This window comes from Anabrus simplex, chromosome 4 (genome assembly GCF_040414725.1).
Source record: "Anabrus simplex isolate iqAnaSimp1 chromosome 4, ASM4041472v1, whole genome shotgun sequence".
Lineage (NCBI taxonomy): Eukaryota > Metazoa > Arthropoda > Insecta > Orthoptera > Tettigoniidae > Anabrus > Anabrus simplex.
Genome location: NC_090268.1, coordinates 104849063 through 104867532, shown reverse-complemented (window position 1 = coordinate 104867532; position 18470 = coordinate 104849063). Strand labels below are relative to the sequence as shown.

General features: G+C 38.8%; 1 protein-coding gene across 2 annotated transcripts in view; it reads right to left on the bottom strand.

Annotated features, from left to right (window-relative positions):
- Nucleotides 1–18470, bottom strand: part of LOC136871664 (CREB-regulated transcription coactivator 1) — a 473088-nt gene that overhangs the window by 151289 nt on the left and 303329 nt on the right. For both annotated transcript variants that reach the window (XM_067145158.2, XM_067145157.2), the window contains one exon: nt 8870–9061. In XM_067145158.2, coding sequence (XP_067001259.2) covers nt 8870–9061 — 192 coding nt within the window. The remainder of the gene's footprint in view (nt 1–8869; nt 9062–18470) is intronic.

Here is an 18470-nt window from a genome sequence, read left to right as displayed (position 1 = left end):
CTTCAATGCAGCTGTCAACATGGTGCGGCGCATGCAGTTGCTAACAGATATGGATATTTATGATGAATTATGTGCAGACTGGTTATCAGATGTACCTACAGTTATGAGATGTAACTAGAGACAGTGAATTAGATATTTCTAATTATGCGAGTGATTCTGACATTGGTCTTACTATGTCAAAACATGCACAACAATCTCGTGTGTTGGAATACAGCAGTGACTCAGATGCACACAAGTCAAGTCTAGATATTACTTGTGGTATGCAGGAGGTAAAGATACAATCAGAGGCTTCTCAAAAGATAATCCAGTTCATAACTTAGAAGCTTGAGGTCGATATCTAGAATGGTTTTTGCGTTACCTGAGTTTTTTTTGAGTGCAGCAGTGTAAATCTGTTCTTGCAGTCTTGAACCATCCGGTCAACAGAGGGTAGTAGCCTCTGTTCGGACCCGGTCACCGATGTGTTAAGACCGAGGAATCCCATACCAGACCGTAAGAAGCCTTTTAAATGTTAAGTATGGTCAGAAATGAAATCCAGATCCCAATAGCCAGAAGACTATATTGGGAGATTCATTGCAGGTAACACCATCAATACAACATATGTTTGGACTTCCAATTACTATTAATAAATGGTCTTATGAGAACTTTCTTTCATAGCATTCTTTGAATACAATTCTTAACCTCATAAGACCAAGTATCTACAAGACTGAACCAAACAGGCTGCAGATATAAAACTAGAGAAAGGGAATAAAAGTTCAGTTTATCTATAAATGTTAACTCTTGTTCTAAGGTAAGGTAAGGTAAGGTAAGGTAAGGTAAGGTAAGGTAAGGTAAGGTAAGGTAAGGTAAGGGTGTATTCTGCCTGAAGGCAGGTCCGAACCTCTGCAGAGGTGTGCCTGAGCCGAAGTTTATGTATGATAGGGTGGCCAGTTCCTTTCTGCTTCTCCATTCCCTTACCTCCCCACCTACAACGCGTGGCAACCCATCTGAATCTTGACCACGCCCGATGTTGCTTAACTTCGCAGAACTCACGGGATCCGGTGTTTCAACACGGCTATGGCTGTTGGCACTTGTTCTAACTTACTTTATAAATATTATGTTGTATAACATCCCTCTACAGGAAACTACACTATGTAGCCAAAAGTCTCTGAGCACCCCTTCAGGTAGCAAGCTGTTAGCATCAGGAAAGTTCAATTTTGCTTGCTGGTTTGCAGTGATACTGCTGAACAACCCAGTAAGCTTATTTATGCTTGTATTTCCCATTCCATTCAGAAGTTAAAAAGTAATTCTGTGTTGAGTAATACAGTGAAGGATAGCGAATATTTGTCGCATGATAGCCTACCTACAGGTTAGGAACTTCATCGTGTGAAGTCGACATTCAGCTAACATTTGTTTTTAGAAAGAGTGTTATCTGCAATAATACCTTGGTATTTTTGAGCACCACTGCAAATGTTTTCATATTTGTTGCCTGGGGTTTTACACATGCATTCAATAGTATATTTTCTCGCTTAACACGTTTTCTTTCCTTGTCTCCTGCAGAAACTCTTAATGAGGTTTTACTGTATATAAATGGTGAGTAAAGAGCTAGAATAGCAGATAAAACTTTTTGTGAATGATGTTATAATGTATAGAGTAATAAATAAATTATAGATTTGCAAACAACAACAAAAAGACCTTAAAAATTTTGTGAGGTGAACAGCAAACAGTGGTATGATGATAAATGGGATGAAAAGTCAGGTTGTAAGTTTTATCAAGAGAAGAAGTCCTCTTAGTTTCGGTTACTGTGCTGATGGGATTATAGTACCTCATGGAGATCACTGTAAAAACTTACTTGTTAATATAACAGAATCTTCATTGGGGAAATCATATTAACGAGGTCATATATAAAGGTTACAGATCTCTTCATAATAGTATGAGGGTATTTAGGGGTTGTAGTAATGATGTAAAGGAGGGAGCGTGTAAGTCATTCTCTTCATAACAGTATGAGGGTATTTAGGGGTTGTAGTAACGATGTAAAGGAGGGAGCGTGTAAGTCATTTGTAAGCCCCAAGGAATATGGTTCCAGTGTATGGGACCCACACTAAGATTACTTGGTATGTGAATTGGAAAAGATCCAAAGGAAAGCAGCACGATTTGTTGTGGGCGATTTCCAACAAAAGAGTAGAGTTACGAAAAATGTTGCAAACTTTAGGTAGGGAGACTTCGGAGTAAGGAGACAAGCTGCTCGACTAAGTTGTATGTTATAAATCTCATTTTTGGTCCGTATTGAAAATTTATAGTTCAAAAACAATAAAGGTGATCTTAAAGATCGCCTTTATTGTTTTTGAAGTTGTATGTTCCGAGCTGTCAGTAGAGAGATGGTATGGAAGTACATTAGTATACGAATAAGCTCAAGTGGAGCCTTTAAAGGTAGGAAAGATCATAGTATGAATATAAAGTTGGAATTCAAGAGGACAAATTGGGGTAAATATTCATTTATAAGAAGAGGAATAAGGGATTAGATTAATTTATCAAGGGAAATGTTTGATAAATTTCCAAGTTCTTTGAAATAATTTAAGACTAGGTAAACAACTGACAGGGAATCTACCACCTGGGTGACAGCCCTAAATGCATATAAATGATGATTAACTGATTGATTAAATACCCTCAGATGCATAGCCAGACATCACACAGAACATGTTCAGTGGGGCATCAGGAGACTTTTAGCTAAATAGATGAAAACCTGTTCCCAGCCCTGTTGACAGAGTCACGGCGGTATAACCGTTACATCCATTATGGAGGAAATGCTGTGATTTCAGCTAGTCCATTAGCTGAGAGGTGGCAGCCCCACCAATGGTCTTACTTCCTTCAGGCTAGCAACCCGTCGGAAGGACATTTGACTGCTTTCAAGTCTTGCAAAAAGTAAAATGCAAGACCGTAACGGGTCACATGGCCCAATACTTGGAAGGATGATGATGATGATGATATATTTTTAAGTCTGGTAAGGTGATTCTACAACGATAACAGGGTAAACCACGCAGATAGCGATTCAACACAGAGTGTTGGGCAGTGGGAAATAAACTGACAGCCTGAAAGCGCCAATCACTTCAGACAGAAGAGCCTTCTTGGAAGAGAAATGTCCCTCAGTGGAGAAAATGCCTAAAACTCATCAAGTGGCATCAGTACTGCAGGTTAGGGGCAGCTACAAGGTCGTTTGTTCTGCAGGTTAGGACAAGCCTTGTATATACCATGAAGGTTTGGGGTCAGCAATGACATGCAGACATAAAACTTTGCTCCAAAATCAATAACAGACATATTTGATTTATAGACTTTTTATGTGAAGTTAACTGAATTTTGACTTGGAAAATTACTCATATTGCAACTACTCTCTCTGCTTGTATTTCCTTTCCATCCTTAATGTTATTTGGAAATACTTACTATCAACAAGAAAAGGAAATTAAAAAGTCTAATTCATAGTGATAAGGCACTAATGGTAACTTATTCATAAAGATAGTACTTACCACACCCTTGAAGCAAAATAAAACAAAAATACCTCAAATTCATTTCTTGTATTAATTACATCCATGGAATTTATAATGTTTCACTTTTAAAATAAAAAGCTGAAAATTTCAACTTCAACTCAAAAGGGTTGTTGTAAACAAAACCTACTGAATCTTCTATGATGAAAATAACACAAAATTAAAAGAATTAAATGTTATAAAATTTAAAAACTTCTGTGATAAATACTGAGAACATTTAAACACACTAACCAACACCTTCTTTTTGTCAGAAATTATCCAATACACCAAACTGAATAGTTCTGACGTATTATACTGTATAAGAAAAGTTTAAAAACTCTTTCTTAGAATCAACAGCACAGATCCAAAAATAATTTACCCCTACATACCATACAGCTTAAAAAAATATCAGATATTTACGTTTTTTTAAGTAGCAAATTGGTCATAAACACATTAATATGTGCTCATTATTTACCTTAGTATGAAGGGGTACTCAAAGATAACCGGAATAACATTGCCGTGGGCGAAGCTTGTGTAGTACGCATTTCTGCCGCTAGGCGTGTATAGCGCAATTCATTACCAGTTCAGAGCCACCCGTGTTGTCGACCTGGCTTGTTCTGTTCATGTGCAGCGATTGTTTTTGCTAGCGCTGTTTTGTTCATGTTTCGTTTTTTATGATGGCAAGTTTAAGTCAGACCGTCAACCAAACCTTTTATCTGGAAGCATTAAGAAGATTGTGCAACAGTGTTTGTCAAAAAAGACCCGATTTGTGACAGGAAACCGGTTCTTCCACCATGACAACGCACCTGCACACACAGCCATCTCAGACAGTTTTTGGCTAAAAATGGCATGGCACCGCTGCCCCAAGCACCTTACTCGCCTGACCTGGCTCCGTGTGACTTTTTCTTAGTTCCTCTCATGAAAAGGGGACATGAAAGGACACCGATTTGACAACACTGAAGAACACTAAAGAAGATTACAAAAAATGTTTCGAACAGTGGAAGCACCGGTGGGACAAATGTATTAGCTAATTGAGAGTATTTTGAAGGGGATAAGGTTGTTTTGTAAAAAATCCAAAATAATATAACTTTTTTTAAATAATTCTGTGTTTTTTTACCCCCTTGTATATGCTCATTATTCACTAACAGAGGTTAAAGTACTAAGGGAATTTTTCTGCCATTCCCATTCACAGTTATTGTTCTTATAATGCTCAACTTCCATTCTTTCACAGGATGGAGAGTAAAATAAATGTTGAACTTATATATATTATAAATAGTCCTGATGTACTGAATTTTGTAGCTTTAGATAGGAAAACAATCCTACCAAACATCTGAAAATTTTCTTCAATCATCATAAAGAGTAATTTCATATACGGTCTCATAGAAAATTGGAAATATTACACAAATTTCAGAGAGAAGGAGGTTACAGTATATTATATTCAAATCCTACCATAAGCAGTGCTGAAGATGACAGTTTCCCAATTTCACACTAGGCTGTACCCTGATGAAGGTCCAGCCATTAGCCTTCCAGCCCTGTTCTATCCTATGCCACTGCTGTTGAAAACCTGTACGAGTTACAAAATGTCCAGATAAAGAAAACTGGATAGGAAAGTTCAATATGGATAATGGATATTTAAAACACGAAGAATAAGCTTTCAACGACCTGAAATGGTCATCCTTTCAGGGTGAATTTCAGTTTGGGGATGGAAAAATGTCTGCTGGAGATACATCAGGTGAGTAGGTGAATGAGAAAGCACAGTTATGTTCATCAAAAATTCATGAATCAACAGCAATGAGCGAGCTGGCCTGCTGTCATGGTGGAGGCTTGACAAGTTGTTTCCCTGTTCTGTTTCTCCTAATGATTTTTGTCAAACATCTCAAACCATTTGACACTATACCAGCAATTCACTGTTTGACCTTCAGAGAGGAATTCCCAGTACAAAACACTGTTCATGAAGAAAAAGAAGAAACCTGCCAAGAACACTTTCACGTTCAAGCTGATCAGCAGTGTCATGTTCAGTTTTAGCTCATTTTCCCCCCACATTACTATGTTTCCACATAAACATAAACATTTTCCCAGGTTGAAGCAGAAGTGAATATTGACATGCAGCTCACAATATTCAGACATTTCGACAATCACAACACTAACAGCTGCTGAATAGTAACTAAGGGCAGATTGCAGAAACGATGACTAGTTTTAAGCCTTATACGATGTCTACTTAAACAAGATCTAACTTATGCATGAGGTTCCATTGCATAAACAATGTTCAGCCAGTGTTTAGCTAGAAGTTGTTTAAAGATTCAATATTGGTTCAAAAATGGAAATAGAAGTATCTTCCATGCAACTCTTTGCTTGTTGCAATGAATAAAATTTGTCAGTGCATGCGCTTAGCGTTCCTACACATTACTCAAATGTACTCCAAAAACCAAGCAACCAAGAAGAAGAATTACTCAAATATGGCTAAGCATATAACAATATCACTTTCGGTGGATTGTTGGTATTGATTATATGAGGAAGTGTAGCTTTGATTGTAGTGTTGTTACAGTGAAAGTAGTCTAAATAGCTTCGGTGAAGGGAAGATCAAACTATAGTACTGCTTAACAAAACGAGTTGTACGGAACATATAAATGTATATTGCATTCATGCCACCATCAGCAGCCCTGAAGATTGTTTTCTGAGATTTCTCCATTTTTACACTAGGCAAATACTGGGGCTCTTACTATGGCTACGGCCCTTCCTTTCCAGTCCTTGCTTTTTCCTATCTCATAGTTGCCGTAAACTTATCTGAATTAGCGCAACGATTATAAAAATTTAAAAAAACCACACACAACCTACTTTGTAGTGTCACTATTATGTGTGTTTACTTGGCAGCAAATATAACTGAATCCCTTCTGGTTGATGTATGTGACAGCCTTCTGACGATCGGAACAAGTTATTAGGATATGGATGTAGTCGAAGTGACCTACAATTCCAGGGAAATTATCCCAAATATAATTTTTTTAAATATCGGGTACCAAGAATTGTAGTCAAGTTGAGTTACCGGACTGCCCCTTGTGTCAGTCTCAAGAAACAAGTCCCTTATATTATCTCTTGAAAAGTGAAATTGAATTTAAACTGTTACTTCCTAGTACATTTCACATGAATTGCCGCAATTTTGCCTCCTTTCTTCCTGGAATCGTCTCTACATAATACAAATTATATGTTTCATGGTATTTAGACTATATTTATGCTTAAACAATGTCCAAGCATGGCTGTCTCATTGCAAAGACGTTATATATCACTGCAGAGCAAACAAATCGAGAGAGCCGGGAGCGCATTGGCCAGTGTTTCCACCATCACTATCTCCACTGCCTTGCTACATCATTGGAGGCCACAGGCATTGTGAGAAGGAGATCTGGATGGTGCACTCAGAGTATTCGCTTTCAAGAGGACTCGGGAGTTGTCTCCTTTCTTGAAGCATCCAGATGGGTCTGGCCCAGTTATAAAAGACAGACCGTATGAGATTGGGGTGAAGGCGAGTTCTGTCAGAGAGCGAGTTGAGTTCAGTGCAGTGTGTGAATTCTCTCGGTCAGTCTCAGTGTGACAGCCAAGTTGAGGAGACAGTCTGTGGAGTGTTCTGTCTGTGGAACTGAGTGTTCATTCTTCCTGTCTTGTCGCTGTGGAGGAATTGCTCGAGCCAGTCACTGTGTAGCGAATGTCGGGTTCTGGAGCGGCATGGGAAAAAACACTGAGCAACAGCACGGGACAGTAAACAAAGTCTGCTGCGACCGAGGACAGTGAACGTCATACTGAAATGAGAGACTGTCATGTCCGGGCTATGAACTGAGAACTATAATATCGGCAGCGAGTGACTGTGGGAATGATTGAGACTATGGGCGTCAGTTGCAGAAGTGTGTAGTGTAGTTGTTTAGCCTTATATTACTTACATACGTCAAATTAACGCGTATGCATCATGTAACTGCACACTGCTCCTTCCTGCATTATCCCCAACAGACCGATTCCATGCAATGCTTCCACTGATCAATGCGGGTGATGTCACCACAGCATTTAGATGCATGTGTGAGGAGCAAATGCCGGGAGAATTCATTTTCAGTAAGTCACTGTGCCTCCCCCTTTTTTTAAATTTTTTATTATGCATTATCATTGGTACGTAAAACCTACATATTATTAGTGTGTAACAGGTACTTGGATATTGTCGTATGCGGGTAGGTTGCTCATTCCAAATGGTTGCTTTATAGTTATTGGGCATGTGGCTTTCCAGGACACAATGAATAAATGAAGAGGGAGTAGTTCATTTGCCATATTCTTGATGAGCTGGATGACGATGAGAACGGGGAAGACAACTGTTTACAAACTGAATCTGAGCACGAAGACTCTCCGATGACAATTCAATCTATTCACCCAGTGATGATAGTTCTAAAGATAATCTCGACTGAGATCCGGTTTTGGAGCTTTTGTTGAAATTCAGCAAAATGAACGGCCATAGAAAGGGAAATCTCAAAAAAGAACTAGAAAGAGAATGACAGAACTGACTACTTCAAACAGTTCAGCTTCAGCCTCTCAACCTATAGAACAGCTTTTTGACTGTGAAGTGGATGAAAGCTTAGGTAAGGATGGGCATATATGGAAAACAACCGATTCAAAGACAGGAAAATACCCAAAAAGGAACATAGTTCATATCCGACCAGGACCTACGTCGAACGTAGAAGCCGATTCATTTAGGTGGTTTGAATTATTCTTTACTAACAACATAATTCAATCTATAATTTGTAATTCTTAAATAATATTTTACTTCTAGCATTAATGTCGAGTTTGCTTATATTTTTAGCATAGATAAGGACATGCACATAAATTTTATGTATGTTAGTGTCGGGCAACTAGCGAATAATGTTAGTATTCTAGGGCTAGACAGTGTCAGCCAAGGAAGTTTGAGAGTGAATTTAGTGAGAATGAACAGCGAGAACATTGAGAGAACATGTAGTAGTAGTAGTAGTAGCAGCAGCAGCAGCAGCAGTAGTAGTAGTAGTAGTAGTAGTAGTAGTAAAACACTACCAGTTGTGCTTATTTATCGACCCTGCCAACAAGTAACAATATGACTGAATATTATATCAACACCCACCCCTCAGTAAGGACCGAAGAACACAGATGCAGACTATCACTAAAGTCTAGGATTCGAGAGCACATAAGGATTATGCTTAGTTACTACAATGCAAGTACTCTGCCATTTACCTAATCAGGTTGCTGTATATATACTGGCTTTCATGGCACAGTATCTTGACATTAATATATGATCTATTTGGTTTTTATTATTTGAAATGTTAAAAAAAAAAAAAAGGTTTGTATATATATATATATATATATATGGCAAAACTCACCATGCTGAACTGCTCAAAATGCTGCTGTAACGCTGCAGCTGCTTGTGCTTGACTAAAACAGTAGTTATTATGCTCGAGGAAGGGGCTGGAATTGTTTCCCATGCCTGGTGGGCTCGCTGGAGACACAGGACTCTGAGGTCCACTGTGACTGGTATCGCCAGGACTTGCACTTCGGTACACAAGCGAACTTCCCTATATACAGAAAGATACCTTTTAAAAGTACACATCAAAGAGAAAAAGAGAGAGAGAATAAGGAACTAAACTAAGAACTATTTACAAAACTATGAAAAATGTAAAGATACTAAATTCATATATCAAGTACTATGTTTACTTAGGACCAGACTTCTCTTCCTTAGTTTTTGCCAGTAAGTTTTCATGCACTGGCTTATCTGCTGTCTTTGATTGGCACACTCAAAGTATTCAAATTATTTTTCTGGAATCAGGTGAGAGTTGCATATGGCAATTTAAACTGGTGTAATTTCTTGACCTGGCTTGCACATATATTGAAAAGAGATGAAATTGGTGAGAACATATTCTCAGAAAGAAACCTTCAGTCTTAATTGGACATTGCTACATTATGAATACGTAATATTGTTATAGCTTTGTTATGTGCTATCTCAAAAGCTCAAAAGCTACTAAAAATTATAATTTTGAATACTTTCTGGCTTTATGTACAAAATTTAGTATCTTGACATGTTTAGTGCTGGAGTCTTCCTCTTCCAGCACAGAAGGAATAAATAATGTCTGTCCAGTAAAGTACCTGTGCATTTACGAAGTGGCCTAATAAGGATAGTAATCAAATAACCCTGGCATCTAATAGCTTTTTATTTTAATTCTCGAGTTGAGAAGAAAATTAAATTGACAATACACATTGGTTATTTTAAGGATTTAAATATACTGACGTTCCTCATGATCGTACCATATGGGATTAAAATATTACAAGCACCCTTGTGTGAGTGATGTTAAATACTATAACAGTAAGATCATATTCTAATATGTAGAAATTCCAGCATACCACATAAATACCACACAAAACTCTACTTTTTCTGAAAATGAAAGTGATCAAAATCTAAACCTAGTACTACATCCACCATTTCAAAACCATATTATGTGCAACCTCAAAGCTACTGTTAAAAAAACTTAGCATGCAAAGCTTGTGAGAATACCCGTTACCTGTTACTTGTTACTTTTCCATCTCTGACACAAAGAACTGAAGAGTTGGTGCAAGATATAACTCAATCACAAATTTTTCAGGAGACATGAAACTAATTTAAAAAACTTGTGTAAGGCTTGAAATAGTTTTAAATGTATACTCTTGAATTCCCTACATTCAACCTGTCTTCTTTAGCTATAATTTGGTATTTCATCTTAGCTGGCAATAATGACAATGATGATGATGATGATGATAATAATAATAATAATAATAATAATAATAATAATAATAATACAAACATAAAATGGAGTTACCCTTTTCTTGTACCAAATCAAGAAAAATATGTTTAAATATTAGAAATGCTCATATTATTATATATATATATATTTGTAATGGTTGTCGAGTCCGCCATGCTAAGTCGCTACGCGCCGGGGCCATCACCCATCGCCCCACCCCCCTTACACTCGAGCGCGCCAATCCGCGAGCAACACTCAAGCGCTGGGCCGGCCCTTCTCACTTCTATCTGCAGTCGCGCCGCAGCGAACTACGGAAACGACTGGAAGACTAATCTGGAGTCTTCTATTTCGCGAAGTCCCTCGATCCATCGAACATCCGGCCTATTCCAGAAGGGCTGGCACAGGTATAAAAGAGCAGTTAGTTGCCTACAGAGTGAGTCAGTGAGGGCTAGTCAGTGAGAATTGGTGAGTGAGTGTTAGAGAGTGAGTGAGCGGAGAGCGCAGTCAGTGGTAGCCTGGGCTGAGATGTCAGCCTGATCGAGTATCAGCCTGTTGGAGCCGAGGACTCGTGCCTGTTCCCCTGACGTCGTGTGTGTGTGTGTGTGTGTGTGTGTGTGTGTGTGTGTGTGTGTGTGTGTGTGTGTGTGTGTGTGTGTGTGTGTGTGTGTGTGTGTGTGTGTGTGTGTGTGTGTGTGTGTGTGTGTGTGTGTGTGTGTGTGTGTGTGTGTGTGTGTGTGTGTGTGTGTGTGTGTGTGTGTGTGTGTGTGTGTGTGTGTGTGTGTGTGTGTGTGTGTGTGTGTGTGTGTGTGTGTGTGTGTGTGTGTGTGTGTGTGTGTGTGTGTGTGTGTGTGTGTGTGTGTGTGTGTGTGTGTGTGTGTGTGTGTGTGTGTGTGTGTGTGTGTGTGTGTGTGTGTGTGTGTGTGTGTGTGTGTGTGTGTGTGTGTGTGTGTGTGTGTGTGTGTGTGTGTGTGTGTGTGTGTGTGTGTGTGTGTGTGTGTGTGTGTGTGTGTGTGTGTGTGTGTGTGTCCCCCTTGAGGCTGGCTGCTGGAGAACCTAGAGTGTTCTGGGACGGCGAAGAAGGGAACACTAGGAGACGACGTGTGAAGACTGCGGAGTTCAACGGGTTGAGTGAACAGCGAATACTATCCCAACCTGCGAGGCTGACGACCTTGACAGCGCTAACGAGTGTGACAGAGTGGCTGAGAGAGTGTACTGTAAATAATCGTCTGTGTGTGTGTGTGTGTGTCATTGTAGATGGAACATAAGAGAAACTAAGAGAGAGAGCACGAACCGTGTAAGTGTGTAACCGTGTACGTGTGTAACTTGTGGCTCGGTTATCATCTGTATGTGTGTAAATCTGTAGTTGTAGTGCTTAGTTAATAAATCTTAGAAATAGGTTGCTACCAGGTGCTGTACGCATTTATTCATTTATCTACCCCGCCAACACGTTACAATATATATATAAAATTCGCTGGAGCCATCAAGGACCACGTTAAGTCTTGTTGCATTTGACACTGAACTTGGCCTTCTTTAGAGCCCAAATTTCCCTCATTCTGTGTGAGTGGGCCTGCTTACGCTCCTCTACCCAAGGGGCACCGTGTCTTCTCTTCGGTTGCTCGTCTCGGTTTAGCCCGAAGTATAGATAAGAAATGTGTTTTTCCACCATTCAATACACAATTTATTTTAATAGATTAAGCTAGTACCGGTTTCGGCTCTTTAACGGCCATCATCAGCTAGTACATGTTTTTGTTTTAGCCATTAGACAATACACAAGTTGTTATTGTATTAGGCATCCGGATGTCTAATGGGGGATGGAATAATAGCATATAATTAAAATATCAGTGGTCAGGTTAAAAAGTTATAAATAGAGCATGAGTATATAAAACATGTTAAAAACACACAGGTCACAATATATAACATTTAAAAAGTTTCAACACATTAAAATTGTACGTATAGGTAGACACTTGTTAAAATTTTCAATTTATGTTATATGGATTCCATTCTTCTGTCTTCTGTGCAGATCCTTCTAAGTAATGTTGATTTTAGTTGCGTAGGGTAATCTTCGAGGACATTTTGAAGCTAGTGTACGTCTTATTGATGTGGGCCTTTGTCATGATGAAATTTCGTTATGTTATATATCCCAACTTGTGATATACTATGGCAAGTTTCAATACAGCAAACAGCAGGTCTCGAGCATGTATTTAGAAGTAGTCGGTGGTAACACTTCTCTCGTCTATGTTTGTTCTTGTAGTTATAGTTGTTGTGGAAGTCTTGTGCTGATGTGTAGAACACAACAAGCCTTCAAACACATCAGCACAAGACTTCCACAACAACTATAACTACAAGAACAAACATAGACGAGAGAAGTGTTACCACCGACTACTTCTAAATACATGCTCGAGACCTGCTGTTTGCTGTATTGAAACTTGCCATAGTATATCACAAGTTGGGATATATAACATAACGAAATTTCATCATGACAAAGGCCCACATCAATAAGACGTACACTAGCTTCAAAATGTCCTCGAAGATTACCCTACGCAACTAAAATCAACATTACTTAGAAGGATCTGCACAGAAGACAGAAGAATGGAATCCATATAACATAAATTGAAAATTTTAACAAGTGTCTACCTATACGTACAATTTTAATGTGTTGAAACTTTTTAAATGTTATATATTGTGACCTGTGTGTTTTTAACATGTTTTATATACTCATGCTCTATTTATAACTTTTTAACCTGACCACTGATATTTTAATTATATGCTATTATTCCATCCCCCATTAGACATCCGGATGCCTAATACAATAACAACTTGTGTATTGTCTAATGGCTAAAACAAAAACATGTACTAGCTGATGATGGCCGTTAAAGAGCCGAAACCGGTACTAGCTTAATCTATTAAAATAAATTGTGTATTGAATGGTGGAAAAACACATTTCTTATCTATACTTTGAGTCTGTCAATACGGAAAATAAAATTTATAAATAATAAAATCGGTTTAGCCCGTTCGTCAATATTTTCTTGCGGAAGAGATCTCTGTTAAGGGCAACTTCAGCTGAGATATTTAGCATTTGCAGGTCTTCTTTGGTATTTCTAAACCAGGGAATTGTGGTTTTGGGGTTTGAATAAAAACAGTGAAAAAAACTTTCTTCCGTCCATTCTTTTCAGATGACCGTAAAATCGTGCCCGTCTTTTTCTGATTGTGTCGGTAATTTTCTCTATTTTGCTGTAGACTTCCTTGTTGGATCTCTTTTGATGGATTCCATTTCTGTACTTTGATCCCAAGATTCCTCTCACAATTTTGCTTTCTCTTTTCTCCAGTTCTTCAAGGAGTCCTTTGTTGGCATTTAGAGACAAGGTTTCGGCTGCATATAGAACTACTGGCTTCAGAACGGTTTCATAGTGACGTACCTTGGTGTTTTGGGAAAGGCATTTTTTGTTGTAGATTGTGCGGGATGTTTGGTAGGCTATTTCCAGTTTGCGTATTCGCTCCTGAAGTGCTTCTTTGTCCAGTCCATTTTTCATGATTATCTCGCCCAGGTATTTGAATATGTCTACTCGGGTGATGTCCCCGTATTTTGTATGGAGTTTTGGTGGAGCCTCTTTGATGTTAGTCATTACTTCTGTTTTCTCAAACAATATCTGCAAACCAGTTTGTTCGGCAATTTCCTTTAAAATTTCAACTTGAGCTCTAGTGGTTTCTATGTCGTTTGAGAGAACAGCAATATCATCGGCAAATGCTAAGCAGTCTGTTGCGATCCCCTTGGATTTGGTTCCTATTCTCAATGGACTGTAGTTAGTTTCCTGTAATCTCACCCGCCAGGTTCTGATGATCTTTTCAAGAACACAGTTGAAGAGTATCGGGGATAGCCCATCACCTTGTCGGACTCCTGTTTTGATGTCAAAGGAATGCGAGACACATCCGTGGAACTTCACCTTGGATTTTGTATCGGTCAGGGTGGCTCTAATTAATACCAGCAGTTTCAAATCAACTCCATATTCATTTAACATGTTTAGCAGGACTTCCCGGTCAATGGAGTCGTACGCTTTCTTGAAGTCCACAAAGACAGACACATACTGGTTGGACCTTAGGGTACGTCCAAGATGCACGCTGGTTTTCTGAGTCAGACAGTCGGCGCTGAATGTCTGACTCCGAGTGGCAGGTGGGATGTGGCCATTATGAAAGCTGGTTGTCAGCACAGACAGAGCTGCCACAAAAGAAAAGATATGAAACACAACTGATCAGTGTAGCATGGAACTAACAAGAGAACAGGCTGCAGCTCTATTGCTGCTAAGTGACAATGTTACAACCAAGTTAAAACGAATGAGAAGTGATATACATCCAATAAATGAATTAAGATATATTTACGGGGAGTACAAACACCTTTTTCCACAGTTATTTGTCGATGAAAACAGATTTTTGAATATTTCAGAATGAGTTCGGATACGTTTTGTTTTATTTTGTTAAAATTTGAACACAGGCTTACGAAGAACTGGGCGAATTACCACACTCAACACGAAAATCAACAGCCTGCGCGGCAGATTGTCTGAAACCAGAATGAACAAATCATTCCGGTAAATATCTGAGTCAGACTACCAGTGTGCAGGCTTCCTGCGCGCAGGTGCATTATGGCCAGTCCCGCTTAAAAGCACAGGACATACTTATGTCGACTCGGCGCCGACTGTCTGACTCAGAAAACCAGCGTGCATCTTGGACGTACCCTTAGTGTACAATATCCGATGATCGTTTTGAGATTTTGGATCTGTACAGCTGTTCAGCGACCTTTTCTGAACCCTCCTTAGTATTCACCTATTTGATGTTCGACTTGTGCTTCCAAACGCTCCAGGGTGGCAAGTGATAGAATTATGTAAGTCACGGGTAGCAAAGATATTCCTCTGTAGTTGATGTTCTTCATGCTGCCTTTTTTGTGTAATGGATGAATCAAAGCTATTTTCCAAACTTCGGGTAGGGTCTCCTTGTTCCAAATTTCTTCTATTTGCTTTTGCAAGATATCAAGTGATATCTTTCATAGTTCTGCTACTACTGAGTCTTCCCCCGGCGCTTTGTTATTTTTGAGACGGGCAATGTGGCACTTGATTTCATCTCTGTCGGGTGGTCAGGAATCTGGGTACCTGAGTAAGGGTTCCCTGGTCTCAATGGCGCTTTGCGGTTTAGAGCAATTAAGTAAATTCTTGAAGTAATCTACCAGAATGCTGCAATTTTCTTCATTTGACGTCGCCAGTGTGCCGTCCTTTCGCTCAAAGCATAGAGATGGTGGTTTATAGCCAGTGAGTTTGCGTTTGAAGGCTCTGTAGTACTCTCTTTCATTCTTCCTAAAGTTTTGTTCTATCTTTTCATTGAGAGATTTTTCGTATTTACGTTTCTCAGTTCTGAACACCCTAGCTGCTTGGGCACGTTGGGTTTTGTAGGTTTCCCAATCATTTTCTGATTTCGTAGAGTAGTACTGTTTCCACGCATTGAGTCTTTCTTGGAGGACTGATTCGCAGATACCATTCCACAAGGCATGCTTTTTGCTTCTCTTGATTTCTGCAACGTCTTTGGCGGCATCAACAAGGAGATTTTTGGTATTATTATTATTATTATTATTATTATTATTATTATTATTATTATTATTATTATTATTATTATTATTATTATTCAAATTATTCCTAGATTTGTTGTTTTACAAAATATCAGAAAATCAGATCTCTCCTCAACTATGAAGACAAGTAGTTTCTCTTACATTTGCAGTCTTTTAGCAAATATAATATCCTTTATAACTTTCCTAGTAATACTTGTGTGCTTTTCACCCTTCACACCTTTTAGAGTGATCCACTGAAACAAGGCTGATAGCTATGAAGAATAGGATTTATATATTTCTGTGAGGATTCACTTCTTGTGTCATCACTGGAGTTGTTTTCAATAAATGAATCTGCAAAAGATTCACTGACATCACTTTTGACCACCACTGCTACAATTACCACCTAGAGAAAGCTAAGAAGCACATTCTATATCACTGTGCATGCTTTTCACCAATAGAAAGTTGAGTGCTTTGGGTCAAAAGAGAGGTGTATACTGGAGGTGCCTCCCTCAAACTCTGAACACAAGAGGAATGCCAATTTCAGTTGCATTTATTCCCATCACTTTCTAATGGATTTACTACTTTCTTGCACCAATGATGGCGCTACTTTTTCCCTATATATTCAACAAACAATAAATAGATTTTTGTGGGTTTTGTATCCCTCTCTCCCGATGTCTTCAGCTGGGACTTACAATTCAATTAATATTCATTTCAAGAAGTCACTTTCTGCTTGAGCTGAGCAGAATATTGAAGGAATATTCCAAGCTTGAACATTTACACTGTAATGCCTTACAGCTTTAGCTCTAAACAGTCAGTTGCTAGTGATATTATCACTAGTGCATGCTGACACTTCTGCTACCTGACGTAACATAAAAGGGCTACTTTATTTCACCCTGTGGTAAAATGTTATATTCTGTAGAAAAAGAAAAACCACAGTGATATCAGAACTGGCAAGATCAACTGAAAAAACAACCAGTAAACTGATAGGCTGTTCTCACAATTAAATCTTCTCATTTAATGTAATACATATCTTCAATACACTTTGGGTTGAGAAAGGTAATCCTGGACTGTCTCCCTCTTGCCCCTAACAGAAGAGTTAGGTAAGCACTTCTGAAACACTTCTTACATTAAAATGCTTCCCTTCAAGAAGCATCTTGAACAATGGGAATTTTTTCTGTTTTCAATTTTACACCTGTATACTGCAACTTTAAAAACATATGTACAGAAAGAAATATGTTACATCCAGTAGAGGGTTATACTGGTGTTAACTACCGTATTTACTCGTGTATTAGACCCCCCTCGCCTATTAGACACCCCCCCCCTCGCTTTCGAGGTGAAGAAAATGTAAATAAATCTTGCATACAAGATCCCCCCACCTCCCAAACGTAATTTGTCAGAGAAGAACAACGATTCTGCTTTGAAGCAGGTACAAGCCTTATTGCAGCTTTGATGACATCACACAAATTTGTGAATAGTTTTGTCCGTACGACCCACACAATGAAAACGCGTCAAAGTCATGCAGTACATCTGCACACCTGCCAACTTTACAAAACCAAAAATCAGGAGATTTTGATATGAAAATCAGGAGAAATCAGGAGATACAATTTGTCAAAACTGCTTACTGTACATGTCTTGCGCAATACAGTATTATGATATATTTATACACTTATTGTCTCAAAATGCCGACTGTTGCTATATGAGGCTACAAGGCTAAACATTACACATCTCTATTCCCGCACAGGAAGTATGCGAATGAGATGATCGGTCTCTGATAAGCTTTCCGAAAATAGTATGAATTCATGCTCCACACGTGTGAATCAGTCATTCCATTACTTAGCAAATGCATAGATTAATATATTGTATCAAGCGCCCGTGCGATTATGCAAAGCGCAATGCTATTTGTATCAAATAACTAGCTGATGTAGCCGTGCTTCGCTACGGAATTCTCAGAAAGACTGTCCTTATAGTTTTCCCAATTGCAGTCAACAGTTGAAATAGGTCATTACTCATTACGACGACGTCAGTATGAATGTCGTAATTAAAGCAATGCTCTCATTTGAAATATTCAATAAAATGAAAAACAGCACAGTTTCTCACTTTTAACAAAAAGTACTATGGAATCGATCTAAGAGTTCGAAGTTCCAGAGCTAGAATGACCAGGCCACAAACAATCGCGAACACTCCTGTGTAATTCAAGTGTGCACACTGCTCATTCCAATCATTGCCTCAGAGTAGGGATCGAATAGCTGGAATACTATGATGATCCAGTGTGTTACGTACCAGTAGTATCAGAGAATTCATGAACCAGAGGAATGGAATGCTAAAGAAGAGAGATCTCTAACTCCCCAGCTACATCCCGCTAATATTCAGGCAAGCTGTTATACTCGATAAGCACTTACGCAGCAGTAATCCCAACTATCAGAGATAAATGGCAGCAGAATACACAAAGCACATCACAACAAACATTGGTCAATGTAATGTTATTGTTGATCAATTTTATGAGCTTTCTTTATTGCAAGCCTTTGCATTTAGTTTTCTTCCGACTTTGTGATATTAGAGCATCTAATGTAAAGTGAGTCGTCCTTCCTTTCATGACTTCCTCTTGTATTATTATTCAAGTGATCG